The sequence below is a fragment of the Taudactylus pleione genome, unplaced genomic scaffold, assembly GCF_031769625.1.
Source record: "Taudactylus pleione unplaced genomic scaffold, aTauple2 ptg000026l, whole genome shotgun sequence".
Taxonomy (NCBI): Eukaryota; Metazoa; Chordata; class Amphibia; order Anura; family Myobatrachidae; genus Taudactylus; species Taudactylus pleione.
Genome location: NW_028284428.1, coordinates 10,597,652 through 10,614,818, shown reverse-complemented (window position 1 = coordinate 10,614,818; position 17,167 = coordinate 10,597,652). Strand labels below are relative to the sequence as shown.

The following is a 17,167-nucleotide window of genomic DNA, read 5'->3' as shown; positions in this document are numbered from 1 at the left end:
TGTCCAGGGTGAAGGCAAATAGCCCTGAAGATCAGTGCGATTGCCAGTCGTTTAGGTGTGTACCCACCCTAAGTGACATCATCAATTCTAACCTCATTCTTTGACAGAACATCTCAGATTTATTTGTGGCACATTTAATCTATGTGATTTATTTCACAAGAGCCAAGAATGGATTGAGTGGCAGCAACGTCCCCCTGGAGAGTACTCGCAAAGGAAAGTAACTTGGCCCCTTTGCAACACTCATTATATCATACATAAAACTGACAATTTTAAATATATGTTCTCAAACTGTACAAACAAGAAAAAATTAATAAATACAAGACAAGCGCACGGCTGCTAGTTCAACCCTTTTATAAAATACTCAGAATGCATGGTTACATTGCAAAACTTTTAGATCAATTTTATATAATACTTGCTATTGCCTGCGGCTTCGCTCACCATGAAATCGCTTCTGCCAACATTTTATTTGAGGTGTTATAGTTGTATTGCTATGCATTGGGGCCCCGTCATGCGAGTGGCCCAGTGACCAACAGCGCTATACAGACTGGTGGCAGCAGTGCCTTCAGCCACCACTCACACCAATGTCACTGTGTGCCCTGTGCACAGATTGCTATTAGCCTATCCTATTCACCCACCACTCACACCAATGTCACTGTGTGCCCTGTGCACAGACTGCTATTAGCCTATCCTATTCACCCACCGCTCACACCAATGTCACTGTGTGCCCTGTGCACAGACTGCTATTAGCCTATCCTATTCACCCACCACTCACACCAATGTTACTGTGTGCCCTGTGCACAGACTGCTATTAGCCTATCCTATTCACCCACCACTCACACCAATGTCCCTGTGTGCCCTGTGCACAGACTGCTATTAGCCTATCCTATTCACCTACCACTCACACCAATGTCACTGTGTGCCCTGTGCACAGACTGTTATTAGCCTATCCTATTCACCCACCGCTCACACCAATGTCACTGTGTGCCCTGTGCACAGACTGTTATTAGCCTATTCTATTCACCCACCACTCACACCAATGTCACTGTGTGCCCTGTGCACAGACTGTTATTAGCCTATCCTATTCACCCACCACTCACACCAATGTCACTGTGTGCCCTGTGCACAGACTGTTATTAGCCTATCCTGTTCAAGTAAACGCAGGCCCAAAGCACCTCTCCTCACACCCCTTACCGGCCACGCACATGGTGCCACATCTATCTCTTGCATATATGTCAATATATGTTAGTTTTGTTATTTCTCAGCTTTAACTTGACAGATCAAAATGAAACAAAGTGCAGGTTATTTCTAGGAGTTTCTACTACAAAATTATGCAGTTTTCAGACACAACATTCATTAGTATAGATATATAATTTGCAGGAAAGCAATATGGATCTGAACTTAATAAGGGCCATCATATGTGCTTGTAATGAGCAGCCCATGTCATTTTAATAAGTATAGTATATATTAGAGACAAAAGGAAAAGGAAGGGAATCTGTTACTGGTGCACTAATATTACAATTTAACCTTTATTCATTTGTTTAAAACAATTCCAGATAATACGAAAAGCAAAGCGAAATATGTTGGCTGAAATAATAGTAAGAAATGTGTATGAAATGTACAGAAAGTGATTCAAATAAAATAATAAAATTCTTTTAATAGCCATTTGTCTCCTAATAATTTATATAATAAATAATCCTGTATTAATATCAAATGTATTTATTATTTGGATGTATCTGGTATGCTAAGATATCGCTCATAAATATAATTTATATTCACAGTTCACAGCAATTTAAACAAGCTCATGCTGTTGGAATCACTGCAGCAAGGTAACTATGTATTTACCATAAACAATGTATCAAAATGTTTACTACCATCTGATACAGTCACTGCCAAGTACAGTATGCTGTTTTTATCAGCAGTGAGAGAATGTGCCGTATTTAGGTTGTTTTCAGTGAATACTGAATTTACATGAAATGTCTCCCTCTGCTAACCCTGTGTATGATTCATACTGATGCTAGTATCCGATGCTGCATTTATACTATCCAAATTTGCAGTCTTAACCGTGTATTAATTAGGGGGGGCGGGGGAAATAGATTATTTTATATGTTAGGACAATTTCACAGCTGAATCTGTTAGTAATATCACTGTGTGTAACGGGATGTTCATTTATTTAACATTTCTCGACTGATGTTACCCCGATCAAGTCTTTCATCATATCCGAATAATCTTATAAGTGTTACATATGCTTAATCACTCTGGGGTCTATTCAGCAATGATTTTTTTGCATAAAAAATGCGGAAATCATAATTTCCACATTTTTTATGTACCTCCCCTATTCAGCAATGGGATAATGGAGATAACGTAATTATCTTCTCCACTAATTCCCATTTTACAGAGTACCGCACTGTAGGGATCAGCCATTGATCTCTACAATGCTTTCACGCTTTTTGCTATTCAGCAAAGCAAAAAATGTAAAATCACTCGATAAATCTTTACTTTATATAATGTCATCACAGAATGGTGTTATATGAAGAAATTACATTAAATTGCCCGAAAACTGCAGGGACAGATGGAAATTTTCCCTTAAGTCCCTGCAGCATCCTGTAACACCGCCCAGTCTCTGTCCCTGCTTCCCGGTGACCGCCGGCAGGTAAGACCAATTAGAGCCTGTTAAACCTGCCGGAAGTGATTGACATGTGATTATATTTAACATTTATATATAAATGTTAAATATAAAAGCGCATAAATATACATGTATACAGGCTAATATAAAGCCTGTATACACATGTCAATCTCTTTGGACAGGCTGTATTTGCACCTACCTGTCTATGGTCACCTCGAAGCCGGGACGGAGACTGTTCGGAAGCGCATGACTGAGCATGCGCAGTAGCAGAAACAGAAGGTATTGTTTTCGGAAACTGATAACAATGCCTTCTGTAACATAGCAGGGACAGCGTGTTACCCAAACCGCTGTCCCTGCAGAAAATAATGCTGAAAAAGAATCCAAAAATTGTAATAATTCATAAAATATTGTGACGATGTTGCCCAATAATATTCTGGGCAACATCGTCACTTTTGCTGAATAGACCCCTCTGAGTCCTTTAGACTCTTACTGTGTTCCCACTTCTATATACATTATAGTTAGTGGTACAACTCCCTTTCATAATATTATCAAATGAAAGTTACAGAGCATCCACAGTAGTATCGGTTTAGACTCACAGAGCATTCACAGTGATATCAGATTAGGGTTACATAGCATATTATGGAGATCGTAGCGAACCAGTTAATGCTGCTATATAATTTTTAGATCATTTGGACAAGTTTGACACTCGGCTAGATGGAATTGTGTTAAACAAATGAATAAAGGATACATTTTAATATTAGTGCACCAGTAACAGATTCCCTTCCTTTCCCTTTTTTTCTCTAATTTGTAACCATTTGGATCTGTGGTAGCACCCCCATTAACAATACTGATTGATAGTTACTATTATTTGGGGTAATTTCCGTGATATTCTAATTAGATACATTTTCCTGTGCAACAGTACTTTCTTCTCTCTACAAATAAGTATAGTATATACACATCAGTAGTCTTGCACAGGAAACAGGTTGTGAGAAGTGAATCAGCAGGGTGAGGACAGTAACATAATGATAGCAGCATTTCAACATATCCATGAACAAAGGCCCTCATTCAGAGCCGCTCGTTAGCGGCAGTACGCTCGTTCCGAGCGATGTTCGCACATCTGCGCATGCGTACGGTTTTTAGTACGCATGCGCGAACCAGTCAGTGCGGCCGAAAATCGTTTGTACGCTATATAGCGAGTGCCTGCTATTTTGAGTGACAGGAGGAGGCGTATGTGGGTGGTAACAGGGGAAGGTGCTTGAAAACGGGGGAGTGGAATTCGAACGCAGGCGTGCTTAAAGGTCAAAACGGGCGTTTTAAGGGTGTGCATAATTAATCCAGCAGCGTCATTGACCACGTCACTTGGTTTTTTTAAACTCAGAACTGCTCGCAAAATAGCGGTTGAAAAAACCAACCACAAGAATAGCGAGCAGTTCATACGCTGTACGATGTACTCGATTAATCTAATAAATAGCGGACATGACGTATGGTGCAAGCGGCCAGGGGGCGTTTTTATCAAATAAACGAGCGTATGTTTTGCTCGCTCGTTCAGACTTAGAGGTGTGAACAGACTGCAATGTGCGAACGGATCATTTGAATAGCCACCCCTTGTTTTTGAACGAACGACCGCAAATAGCGAACGGCTCTGAATGAGGGCCAAAGTCTCTATACTGTATGACCGAAATCTTGGTTATGTTAATGTGCATATTTGATTGTTTTGTTGTTTCCTGTAAAATAAAACATACTGATAACATTTCTAAAGTTAAAGCACAAACACAACAAAAATATAGAATAATAGTTTGTAAAATGATCCACTGCACTATTCAGTAATATAATTATAATAAATGTTACCAAATGTACTTGGTTACCGTGCGTTATTGATAGCATTGTAATTCCTAGAGACTGGAAAGCTACCTAATAAAGACCATCATAATTCTAAGAAAAAGTCTGTGTAAAAATGAGTTTGGTTACCTCTAGATAATCTCAAGTATTTCATTACTTGGGATTTAACGCAGCTAATGCTAATACAGTACAATCCCGGGAACTCAGCTTAGATCCAAGTAATGTACTGGATTGTAACAATACTAATTGTTTTGCCAAAAAAAAAATCTTTGACCAGGAAAAAGATGACAGTATTCTTGATAATTACGGGAATCTATCAGAATTACAGTGTCAAATGTAAAGCGGGTACACACTGACAGATACATTGGCCTATCAATTGGTCGGCCAATATATCTGCTGCCCATCGGGCAGTGTGTACCCGCAATATGTCGGTGAACATCGGCGTTTATCGACATATCACATTGGCTGTGCTGCACAGCCGATGGACAGACATGTCTGCAGACATATCTGGCCATCGGCAGGTGTGTACGGGTGGTGCGCAGACTGCCCGTACACACACAGCAGAAGCCTCGAGGAGGGTCAGCTGGACATGCCCCCCGCCCGTCGGTACACACCCCTGGTCGCCGGGACCCGCAGCAAGACACAGATGATGGCTGTTCAGTGTGTATGAACGACCATCATCTGCAGATATATCTGTCAGGTGTGTACGCACCATTACACCAGGCCTGTACAACTGGATACTTGGGAAGTACTATTATGCCTGGAAACATTCATAGTCCAGGGCTGGTTGTGACACTGGGGCAGATGTATGAAGCTCTGTGAAGTGATAAAGTGGAGAGTGATAAACGACCAGCCACTCAGCTCCCAACTGTCATGTTACAGACTGAGGGCCTGATTCTGCAAGGATTGTAATTGCAAAGCTGCACGCAGGCAGCAGACTGTCAATCACTGACAGTCTGCTGCCAGTCTGCGAGCGAGTTAGCAGGACCCATTCTGCACACTCGCAGAATGGGCCATGTGCCTGCGCAGATTCCCAAACATCGGGAAACTGCGTTCAGCAGTGCAGTAGCGCGCACTGCTGAATCAGGCCCTGTTTGAAAAATGACAGTTAGAAGCTGATTGGCTGGTCATTTATCACTCTCCCCTTTATCACTTCTCAGAGCTCTATACATCTGCCCCAAATTTATTTATTTGGGGGCAGTGAACTTTGTACAGTACATCACGATAAACTATATTTTGCATTATTTTGCAGAGATGATAGAATACTACTTCTCAACGTTTCCTAGCGTTTTGGGGTAAATTCATGTTGTAGTGTGCAGATTAAATGATCTTGTTCTATTCTAATGAGTCTGATTTAATAAAGGCTGTGACCACTCTTTATTAAGGCTCATACTTTTATTGAGCATAAAACTGTCCCTAAGAATAGTTGGGCACAGTGGTATGTTGCATCCATACTTGACTTCTATAAGTTTAGAACGTCGTCCTAAGATCCTAATTGGCTCTTTGCTGAAAGCACCTCTGAGCGGCTGTAAACATCAGCAATGCTTTTACACCATAAACATTATGCTGATGCTTCAGTTTTGCTGCATCTCCAAACAGATATTCTGGAAAATTCACAATAGGAGCAAAACTTCAGAAAGATAAAGTATATTTCCAAGCTGTACAATTCCACATGTACTTATGTATAATTAGCTATTCACTGGCTGTTCCAGAGGTTCTTCCCAACCTCGATCTGTCAATCATGGTAAATCTGAACAGTCCCAACTTTCTGACATAGCTGTATTTTAGCTGTATTTCCCTGGATATTCTGGGAATTACAGCATTGTTGGAAGATAAGCTGTAATATTTATAATTTGTAACACAAACAGGAGAATGTAATCAATTGTGAGCGATTTCAAGGTCCTATGCTAACTTGAGTCCAAAGAGAGTACTGCCTCACAACAGATCTGATATTAATGGAAACTTACCTGCGGGTTTAAATGCTATTTTACTTTTCTTGCCTTTATTGGCTTGCTTCAGAAAGAAGTCCCTCAGCAGGTCCGCTGCTGTTGCTCGCTTCACCGGATCAGGCTCAAAGCAGAGCAGAATAAAAGCCCTGGCCTCTGCTGACAGCGATTCTGGGATCTCTGGGTGGATCTTAAACATGCCCACCTGTAACACATGACAAATACAGCTTTACCTAGGCCTAAGCTAAGTAATAAAAATTTAAGAAATGTCATCATTATATTGCATTACAGAAACCACCAACAGTGACATATATAGTATTAGAATATAGTCTGTGCACAGTTATCATGAATAAGAGGTTTGAGCACCCAATGTGCTGAATTTTGTCTCATACACCTCGGAATCACCGGTATGTGCGTATGTTGGCTACGGAGCATGCGCAAAGCTAAAACACGCAAAATCAGCCAGCACAAAGACTTGTACACAACTCTGCATCAGCCCCATGGAGTTCTGCAGTAGGTCATTAACTTACCCATTTAATGTAATGCTCCTACAGAATGAGACACACATACTGTAGCACAGTTATTTTTATTCATTGTCACAAAGAACAACAGATGGATTTGTACCTTAAACATTGCAGCTTGGGGTTCTCCCAGCTCATGGAATGGGGGCCTTCCTGTTGCCATTTCAATAATCGTACAGCCAAGAGACCAGATGTCAGCGGGTGCGCCATATCCTCTGGGCCCTTTATCAATAATCTCTGGAGCCATGTATTGTAACGTGCCTAAAACACAGATACAGATCATGTTAGTATACTCTAACATAAGAGACTGAACAAGCAGATGGGGGAAATGTATTGGGAAAGGCTTTGGTTGTTTTCCATGTAATATATCTCCCAGTGTTTCTGGCACTTGTACAAAGGATGACATAACTAATAGGGCAAGTTAGCTTTGTCTTCGCTGAGAGTAGTATGTGATATGCAGCTGTAGCATAAGTACATACAGTATAATGGAGAACGTTTTTCCCTTAGCAGGATGAAAAGGAACACGCTTTCATGGATATTTTTGAAACAGCAGAAAACTGGTCATGAGCCTGGTAATTAAATTGTCAATAATAAAATATCAAAAGTATCCCGTTTAAAGCACCCAGCAGTCTACTGGAAGAAGCCATTCCGTAGCTGTCACTTAGAAGGAAATGTGTAGCAAGTTTCTGTTCCTAGCAGCAGAACAACAACCTTAACCCTCTAATAACATCATTGCGATCGGTAATAAATCAGCCCCTCTATGCTGGGGGCCCAGGAGCACTAATGGATTGCAGGCAGCAGTGGTGAACAGTGAAAGTTCATCTAGTACGGTTTACTACGAAGGGAGGTGAAATTTGACATTGAATACTATGGGCCTGATTCATTGTTGCACACTATTGCACAGCCGCTGTGAAAAGAAAATGTTCTAGACTAAATTAGGGCAGCAGTGAGGCAGTGTAATATGAAGTAGCGTTTACATTACATGTCATAGTGCAGATGATGAGAAAGGGGCTTAGAATATGGCAGTGACAAATCATGGCAGGTTAATGGCTTTCACTTTCTGCGATATGAGTGCTGCATAGTGTCAGAGGCAGTACAGGTACAGTACATTGTGTGCACTCAATTAAATCTGTATGCAGAGCGGTATGCTTGCCCCTATCCGTATGAGTGGTTGGTACCATCAGGGCACACTTGCACCTACTTCTACTTGGTACAGATGCGCCCAGTGACATTGTGGCTGATCGCGCCACAAACGTGCGCACGCATTGTGCCATGCGATTCCCTGTGCCTGCATATGCTACTGTACGCTATGGCGTGCACTGCAATCGCACCATGTATTACTATGGAGGCACTGGCGCAAACGCAGTGCACATTACCGCTCGCAGGCACACGTCTCGCGCTATGCTTGTCGAGATTTGCGACGCCAGCGGCAAGGATGTAGCTGGGCATAGCTGTATGAGATATATGTGTGAAATCAGGCATATTTATACTTCTGTACAGAGTGTGCAATTCTGAACTACAGATGTGTCCTCATACATCTAGCCTCAATACACCATGTGGCGTGAGATGCCCTGCGGGAGTGAGCTGCCAAGTCCTGTGTGACCCTGCTAGCGCAGGGCGTCTATTTTGCCGAAAATGCGTCTTAGTCGCAATGCGATGTACTAGGACACACCAGGAGACTGTGCTGATTAATTTTATATGTGACAGTAGTATATCTGTGTGCGAAAAAAGCCACGGCCGCTGCATCGTACAACTTTGTATACAGATTCAGACACTCAGTCGTGCACAGATATATAAGTGATGCCTATCAAATTAATCAGCACAGTCTCCTGGTACGTCCTAGTCACATTACATTGTGACTAAGAAGCATTTTTGGCAAAGAAAAGAGGCATAAAAGACGCCTGGCGTGATTGGGACTGCGATCATAGTGAACCATCGCAGAGTGATTGACTGGAAGTGCCGTTTGTGGGAGGTGACGGGGGGGGATGTCGGCAAAACGCAGCCGTGCCAGTGCATTTGAATGCCGTTGCATGGGCTTGCATAAATTATCCTCTGCGATGCCTTACACAGCTAGAGTACTCATTGTGTGCACGAGGTCGGCAATTACTGAGTAATGTCTGAGCTTGTGCAAGTGTGCATGAGGCTGCGATTGTGCTCGATGCTACCGATGGTTTCGCAGTCTTGCTAAGGATTACGGATGTGTGTAAGGTAAAGTGGGCGTCCTTACGGTGTGCTGCAACGGCATAGTGATCACAGTGGATTAGCATACTATCGCAGCAAGACTGCGTGCGTAATCGCTATTGCAATCACAGTTGCGATCCGTCATGAATCAGGCCCACTGTTTGGGGTGTAATAAACAGGAGGTGGATGTGGTGTAATGTGCTTATGTGAAGGAATATCAGTTGTAGAGGAGCTCCAAAAAGGGAGGAGAATATTCAGAGAAGGGCTACTGAAATAATGGATGGGCTGCATAACAGAACACATCAGGAAGGACTTCAAAAGACGACCTGTACAGCTTAGACTGGTAAGAAGGGACACAGGTGACATGAACAAGGCATTCATTAAATTCAGCAAAAATATGCACAAACATATTTCTTTGGTCAATACTTAAAGAGAAGATATAAAGAGAAAAGAAAAATAAAACAACAAAACAAAGCAAACTTCACACGTAAATGCATCATCACACACTGTACTAATACATATATGCTAGCAATACATACATAAAACATTACATACACAATTCTACCAACACAAATGTATAATTACACACATACATTGTACCCATACATACAGGCATCATGGCATACCCACATTCTGCAAATACACAAATGCAGCATTACATTCACATGACCTACAATACTCACCCGAAAGTTTTCCAGGGAAGCAAAATGACCCGAGGGGGCAGCAGTATTAAGGTCTTAAGAATCAGGGTAAGTGTCTTACCAGGAGGAAGAAATTGTTATAAATCAGTACCAGAATAGAAACAAATGATATTTGTGAACAGGTAAATGTTTGGAGGTAAGGGTAATGTTTATAGGACATGCTGCTATATGGAGATGGAGGGAGGGGCAAGATAGTGCTTTCCAGTGGTATAGATGTATGATAGAGGGGTCCAAACTTTTTTCTTGGAGTGACGTATTAAGGAAATAACTTTGAACAGAGGGCCACAAATTTTTTTCTTACAATTACAGTAGCGTCCCAGCAATTAGCAGTCTTTCCTGAGTAAATCTTATTCTAAGAAATGCTAAAACTAATAAAAATATATTTAAATAAACATACTTTGGATTTTACTCACTGTGATGAGATTCTACACTAATGCAAACAGCAGGCGAGATAATGACTGTGGTCAGACCGGAATCGGGATGTAATTCCGGCAGCTGAATAGCCATCGGATCATATACCGGCACCAGAAGACCAAAGGAGGAAAATCCCGACTGGGGCTGGTAAGGACACTAACCCTCCCCCTACCCTACCCTAACCCTCCCTTAGTGGTGCCTAACCCCCCCCTAGAGCCTAACCTTCCCCCCATTAGTGCCTAACCCTAACCACCCCCTCCCCGTACCATAAACCTAACCCCCCCCTAGTGGTGCCTAACCCTAATCCCCACTTCTCCTACCCTAATCCTCCCGGGGGGGTGCCTAATCCTAAATCCCTCCGGGGATCCCTAAACCTAACCCTCTCCCCCCGCGGCTAGAACCTAAGACACCCGGTTTACCTTCGTTCGGTATGCCAGGTGTCAGGATTTCGTAGTGGGGCTAATGATAGGTGTTGGGATTTCGACGCCTATCTTTAGTGCCATATCAGGCTTGCAGTGCCGGGACATCTGCGGGCGTGATAGCGCCCGCCAGTGTCCAGGCTGCATCCTATCTGTATTATCCTCAAGTTATTGTATCCCTCCTCCTCCTAAGAGACGGTTGCTGGATCACATGCTCCCTTACCCCATCATACAGGTTTCCTCCTGATATACCGTCACCAGTGCCTGTCCTCCCTCAGATAAAGCCACGATCAGTACCCAGCTCCTCATGGCAAAGTCCCTATTCTCCTCTAAAGCAGCCTAGGGTTGGGATACTTGGGCAGGCTGCTGCTTCCACTCAGGAAGTGTTGCCCCAGCTATGCTTGTGTCTCGAGCAGAGCACACACAGCTCTCCTCACTCGCCATGGTTAGGTGCAGGGATGTATCGGCAGATCCAAGAATCCAAAATGTGGTCTGGTCAGAGCCGACACCCCTGATGTATGGGGAGAGAACCTTGCAGAACAGAGCTACGTGCTCCTTGGGGGAAAGGTGCTAAGGCAGATCACTTGACGGTTGGGGCTGTGAGCTTAAATGAGAAAACCAGGCTGCAGTAATGTCTGAAACAGAACACCTGACATTCAGGTCTATGAGCTTGAACGACAAAACCAGGCTACAGGAATGCCTGAAGGAGGGGCAGTCAGGGGAGATTGTACTTGAGATAGAGGTACAGTAGCTGAAGGTAAAGAAGGGCTATAGAAGGGGTGCAGAGCAGGTGCTGTGAAGTATATGGCCTCAGAGAGGGGAACTGGATGCACTCTAAGTGGTCCCTGGACAGGAAGCTACTGGTTTGGCCTTTCATTTACTGACGTGGACCAACTCAAGCAAGACATTGACTGGAACCTGATACCGCTCTGCTCCCCCCTCTCTTTGGCTGTTACATTGTACTGCTTCCTTCCTCCTGATCGTCTCTTGCTCACTCTAGCTTGTGTTCAGCCAAAGCCTTATGTTTCACATTTCATTTAATAATACAAATATGCAGAGACCAATTATCATATGATAATAGAATATGTAAATACAGTAAATCTGGTGTACTCCAGTATGTACAACATCAAAGAGTCTTACATACAACAAGCGGTGCAGCAAAAAGGCCGAGATCGCTCACAAAGTAATGATGAAGACTAATGGTAATTGAGTAATCATATCAACATTGATCTTGGTAACCAAGGAAACATATTAATCAGATGCTTACCAGTAAATGTCTCAGTGCATGGGTTTACGCCAGCGAGTCGCTTTGAGGTCCCAAAATCTGATATTTTCACTACTCCACTGTATGTATTCACTAGAACATTATCACCCTAGAGAAAAGACATTGGAGTTCTGTTAACTGTCTACAAATAAGAATAACATTGGACATTATAATGGCTCAGCTGTACCCTCACTTTTGTGGTTTTCTACGTGTACAGTAGTGACTTCAAATTGTAATAGGTGTGTTTTGCCTCCACTGATGCTGTTATGTATTCCAGAATGATACCTACAGTATATCCAGAATGAATAATGTCAAGCAAACTAAAAAGTGTGACTCTCAAGTACATATGGGCAGGCATGAGAGCACATTAGATTGTGGAAAATATGTCTATAAAGTGTCTATAAAGTGTCACACTATTGCAAGCAGCAGTCACTTTCACAAGATGGAGGCGGCAATCTTGTTGGCTGAACCCACATCCCGATCACTAGGAATAAGTGGCATAATTTTAATCATCTGTTCACAATTCTGCTCTCTTTTTCTTAACAAAGAATGCTTTGTGCATCTTCAAAAAGTAGTGCAGGTGGGCATATCAGAGTGTTGGGGCACTAATAATTACATATGTTCCTGTGAGAACATCCACAACAGGCCCAAGTACAGCTTTGTGAATTACTGCTAGGAAATACATATACTACAGTTTATTAAATATGCACAGGAAGCCTCTGCAACAGGTGAAACATCGAAAGTAGGGTACATCGATCCCGCACCAGGCGTCAGGTTTGGAGGACGGAGGTGAACGGTAAGTCTGCCGCCAGACATCTCTACTCTTTGCCTTAGCGGCATTCAACATAGCGTTGGAAGCGCACTCAGCCAGAATCATACGGCTATTTTAGCCTGCAGCAGGACACTGTTTTTATTGTATCGAACCCAGAACTCTGAGGGGACTGGGAACCAGCTGGCTACTTGAGTCATACTAATGATTCATTGAATGACCCTTATGCTAGCCTATAATTATTTCTACATTATCGGGGTGATTAAAATGCCTGGAGCGCATCACCTCCAACTATTTTACTATGATCTACTGTATAAAGAGGATTTTCCATGGATTTTAGCAAGATACAGACTTTTGTTTATACAGTATCTGTGTTACTTGGTGTCTTCCTCATGTGATATGTTATTTGGATACCGGTATTAGGTGCTAATTTTATCCCATACATTAACGCCTAAAGACGTTTTGGACTACTTTTATGATTAATACTGATCATTATTTCTTTAATAAATTCATATTTCATAAACTCTATCAGATATTCTGGCTTTTTTCTCTTTTTTCCATACACTATAGATTTTGCGCTGGGATTTTATCTGTTGTGCAGCTGCTGATAGCCTGCTCATGAAGCTAATTTATAACTTCTTTATTAATGTAATATGCCCATTAAACCTATATACAGTATATGTATATTCCATACTCAAAAAACCTTACGGTTTCACATGTCCCATTAAGGCTTCTTAGACATGATCTGAAATTTCACAAAACCTACTGAATTTCTGCCACTCAAACAGTGGGTTAGGTTTAGGGAGCATAGCGGAGTTAGGGTTAGGTTTTGGGGGGGGAGGTTAGGGTTAGGCACCCCTAGGGGGAGGGTTAGGGTTAGGCACCCCCAGAGGAGGTTAGGGTTAGGAATCCTCCTGGTAGGGTTAGGTTTAGGGTACGGTAAGGGGGAACTAGTAGGGTTAGGCACCCCCGGGAAGAGGTTAGGGTTAGGCACTAGGGGTAGAGGTTAGCGTTAGGCACCACTAAGGGAGTGTTAGGGTTAGGGGGGGGGCAGGGGTAGGGATAGGTTACTCACCTGCCCTGTTGGGATCTTCTATCTTTTCGTTTAAATTGTGGTACACTTTTTCAAACAAGTGCTCCACTTGTATTTTACTATGTGATACTTGTCACATTTGGACCCAAACAGGGACATTTGCTGGATGCTACTACGCAGCAAGAGTCCGGATACGGTGACAGCATCTACCCACAGCGGCAGTTAGATACATTGCAGGGCGGGGAAGCTCAGAGGGCTTATGTGAATCTACCAGTGTCAGATGTAGACTCCTATCCTCACCTGAAAAACACTACCCTTGCTAGGGTTGGTGTGACGGGCCCCAGCAAAGCCCAAAAATTCCATTATTGGTGTCTGAACCCGTTTGAGCTTCCATGGGTTCAGCTGGTGGAACTGGCCAGACTAAGTAAAGCCTGGCTACAGCCAGATAAGGACACCCCTCAGCGCATGATGGAGGTTGTGGCTATAGACCATGCTATAAGGGTGCTAGATTGTGGTGTGCAACACTGGGCCCTTCAGGCTGACCCTCAAACATTTGAGGAGTTAGCTGTGGTGGTGGAACCGTAAGTGAGCCTTGGAAAGCTGGATAAATCTAAGCAAGAGCTACAGCAAGTTCCCAAACCTAGATCCAAGGTCCCGCCTCTCCAAACTGATAAACCGCTACCGATTGTATGTTTTGATTGCAGAGAGCCCAATCATGTATGCTGGGGCTGTCCAAACCGGAGTGAGCCGATGGACTGTACTGCGGGTAAAGCAGCCTGACCTGTTGTCAGCTTGTTTGCGGGATTCACCTCCCCGGCAGAAACCACCTTGTTCTGTTTAAAAATACAGGTTGAAGGCCAGGAGGTCTGGGCTTTGGTTGACACTGGTAGTGCACTTTCCATTATTTCGGCTAAGCTGGTACCTAACGGAGTTGGCCGAGTTTTACCCTCTATAAAGATATTGTGTGTCCATGGGGATCTGGAAGAATACCCACGAGTACAGCTACAGGTGGTGTTAAAAGGATGACCATCGGGCTTGCGACGAGACCCTTGCGGTAGGGTCTCGTTGCCGCACTCCCACTGACATCACTAGTGATGTCAGTGGGGCCGGCCCCAGACGGTAGGCGTTCCCATGGGAACGCCTCCGTCTGGGCAGCCATGCCCCCGGCACGCCCACTTTGTCAATCACCATCGACAGCACGCCCCCTTTGGTGCGAGACCCATAACGACAGCTTGGCAGTCGTTATTCGGGTCTCGCGCATGCGCACGACGGAGCCGCCTCCGTCGTGCGCATGCGCACTTGGGCAACATCAACCCGCTTGCGAGCGCTCACGAGCGGGTCTGAATCAGGCCCTGAGTCCTGAGGCTGTCAAACCTTCCATTATAGGTGAACAGCAGGAGGGATGCAGGGTAGAGGAGATTTGAATACCCATTGACAAATATATCTCTTTACAGGACTTCGCACAAGATCAGCAGAACGATGGAAATCTCGTGAATGCTTTTGAAAATGTTGTGATGATAAATGGTAAAATTGTAAATGCCTTACCACCTGAGGGAACAGCTTATTTTGTGTCAAAGAATAATTTGTTTTACCGTGTAACTTATGCACAGGGTAAAAAGACAGACCGGTTGCTGGTTCCAAGAAGACACAAGCAATTGGTACTGAGGGCAGCTCATAAGCATTTGTGGGGTGGTCATTTAGGAGAAGAAAAACTCTCCAACAAATTCAGTTAAGGTTCTTTTGGCCAGGCATTCATGCTGCAGTGAATAAGTTTTGCCAGGAATGCCCTTGTGCCAAAAGACAGCACCCCACTAGAGTTTAGAGCACCCTTGGTCCCTTTACCTATCATTTCTGTACCTTTCTAGCAAATTACTGTAGTATGGACCTGGTAGGTCCGCTGGAAAAATCTGCTTTTGGGCATCAAGCGGTAGTTGATTACGCCACCAGGTACCCTAAGGCGAAACCGCTACGTAATATTAAGTCTAGCCCGGAAATTGGTAATGCTTTATACATGCTTGGGGATCCCAAAAGAGGTCTTGACTGCCCAGGGGACGCCTTTTATGTCTAAATTAATGAAGGATTTCTATTGGTGGTTGAAAGTATACACACTTCAGTGTATCATCCGCAAACAGACGGATTGGTAGAGCACTTTAACCGCACCCTTAAGCAGACGATAAGGCGGGCAGTATCCCAGGATAAGAGGGATTGGGACCTGCTCTTGCCCTGTCTAATGTTTGCAGTGCGGGAGGTACCCCAATCATCCTCGGGGTTTAGTCCCTTTGAACTCCTTTATGGTAGACAACCCAGAAGAATCCTCTTAAAAGAAGGGTGGGAACAACAACCGTTTCAAGAGCTTAACATTGTTCAATTTGTGTCACAACTGTATGGTCGATTAAGACAAATTGAGCCACTTGTAAAGGAACATATGAACTTGGCTCAACAATGTCAAAAGCGTAATTATGATGTTACTGTGGTGAACCATTCCTTTAAGCCAGGGGACAAGGTATTGGTTCTGGTTCCCAGCCCTGAAAGTAATTTTTATGCCCATTAGCAGGGTCCTTATGAGGTCATAGAAGCAGTGGAACAACCCAATTGTGCTGGTAACCAAGCCTTCAGGGGCCATAAGGTTTTGCAATGATTTTAGGAAGCTGAATAAGATCTCACAGTTTGATGCCTACCCTATGCCCCGGGTTGATGAATTGGTAGAAAACTTAGCCAAAAAGTCATTCTTTAACCACTCTTGACTCGAAAAAAGGATACTGGCAGATACCCTTAACAGAGGCTGCTAAAGCAAAAACAGCCTTCTCTACCTTGAAAGGACTGTTCCAACATAAAGTCCTACCCTTTACATGGAGCCCCTGCAACCTTCCAAAGGGCCATGAACAAGTTGGTTCGGCCTCACCGGGAGTATGCAGCGGCTTACCTTGATGACATTGTCATCTTTAGCGCAGACTGGAAGACTCACCTACCGAGGGTAGAGACAGTTTTGCATACTCTACGGGAGCACAGGTTTACAGCTAACCTGGAAAAATGTGCCATAGGAATGGTAAAGGCAAAGTATTTGGGGCATGTTGTGGGAAGAGGACAGATTAAATCCCAAACCAATAAAGTAGAGGCAGTTGCATCCTGGCCTAAGTCAGAATGAAAGTCTCAGCTTAGAACATTTCTTGGTCTAGTGGGTTATTACCGCCGGTTTATATGTGACTTTGCAACCAGAGCAGCCCCCCCCAATAATCTGGTCTCAACCGGCAGAAGCGGCCTGGCGAGATCTAAGGCAAGCTTTATGTACAGAACCTGTGTTGCAGGCACCAGACTTCCCAGAAAGTTTGTGTTGCAGACTGATGCCTCTCGAACAGGGTTGGGTGTAGTCTTGTCCCAAGTGGTAGATGGGGAAGAAAAGCCCATCTTATACTTAAGCAGAAAATTGGTACCCAGGGAGCGCAAGTACTCTACGGTG

At 43.6% G+C, this 17,167-nt stretch overlaps 1 protein-coding gene across 6 annotated transcripts in view; it reads right to left on the bottom strand.

Moving 5' to 3' along the window:
• The window catches only part of MAP3K15 (mitogen-activated protein kinase kinase kinase 15), a 266,385-nt gene that overhangs the window by 50,351 nt on the left and 198,867 nt on the right, over positions 1-17,167 (bottom strand). For all 6 annotated transcript variants that reach the window (XM_088451616.1, XM_088451618.1, XM_088451617.1 and 3 more), the window contains 3 exons: positions 11,912-12,017; positions 7,033-7,190; positions 6,430-6,613 (listed from right to left, as the gene is read on the bottom strand). In XM_088451616.1, coding sequence (XP_088307742.1) covers positions 6,430-6,613; positions 7,033-7,190; positions 11,912-12,017 — 448 coding nt within the window. The remainder of the gene's footprint in view (positions 1-6,429; positions 6,614-7,032; positions 7,191-11,911; positions 12,018-17,167) is intronic.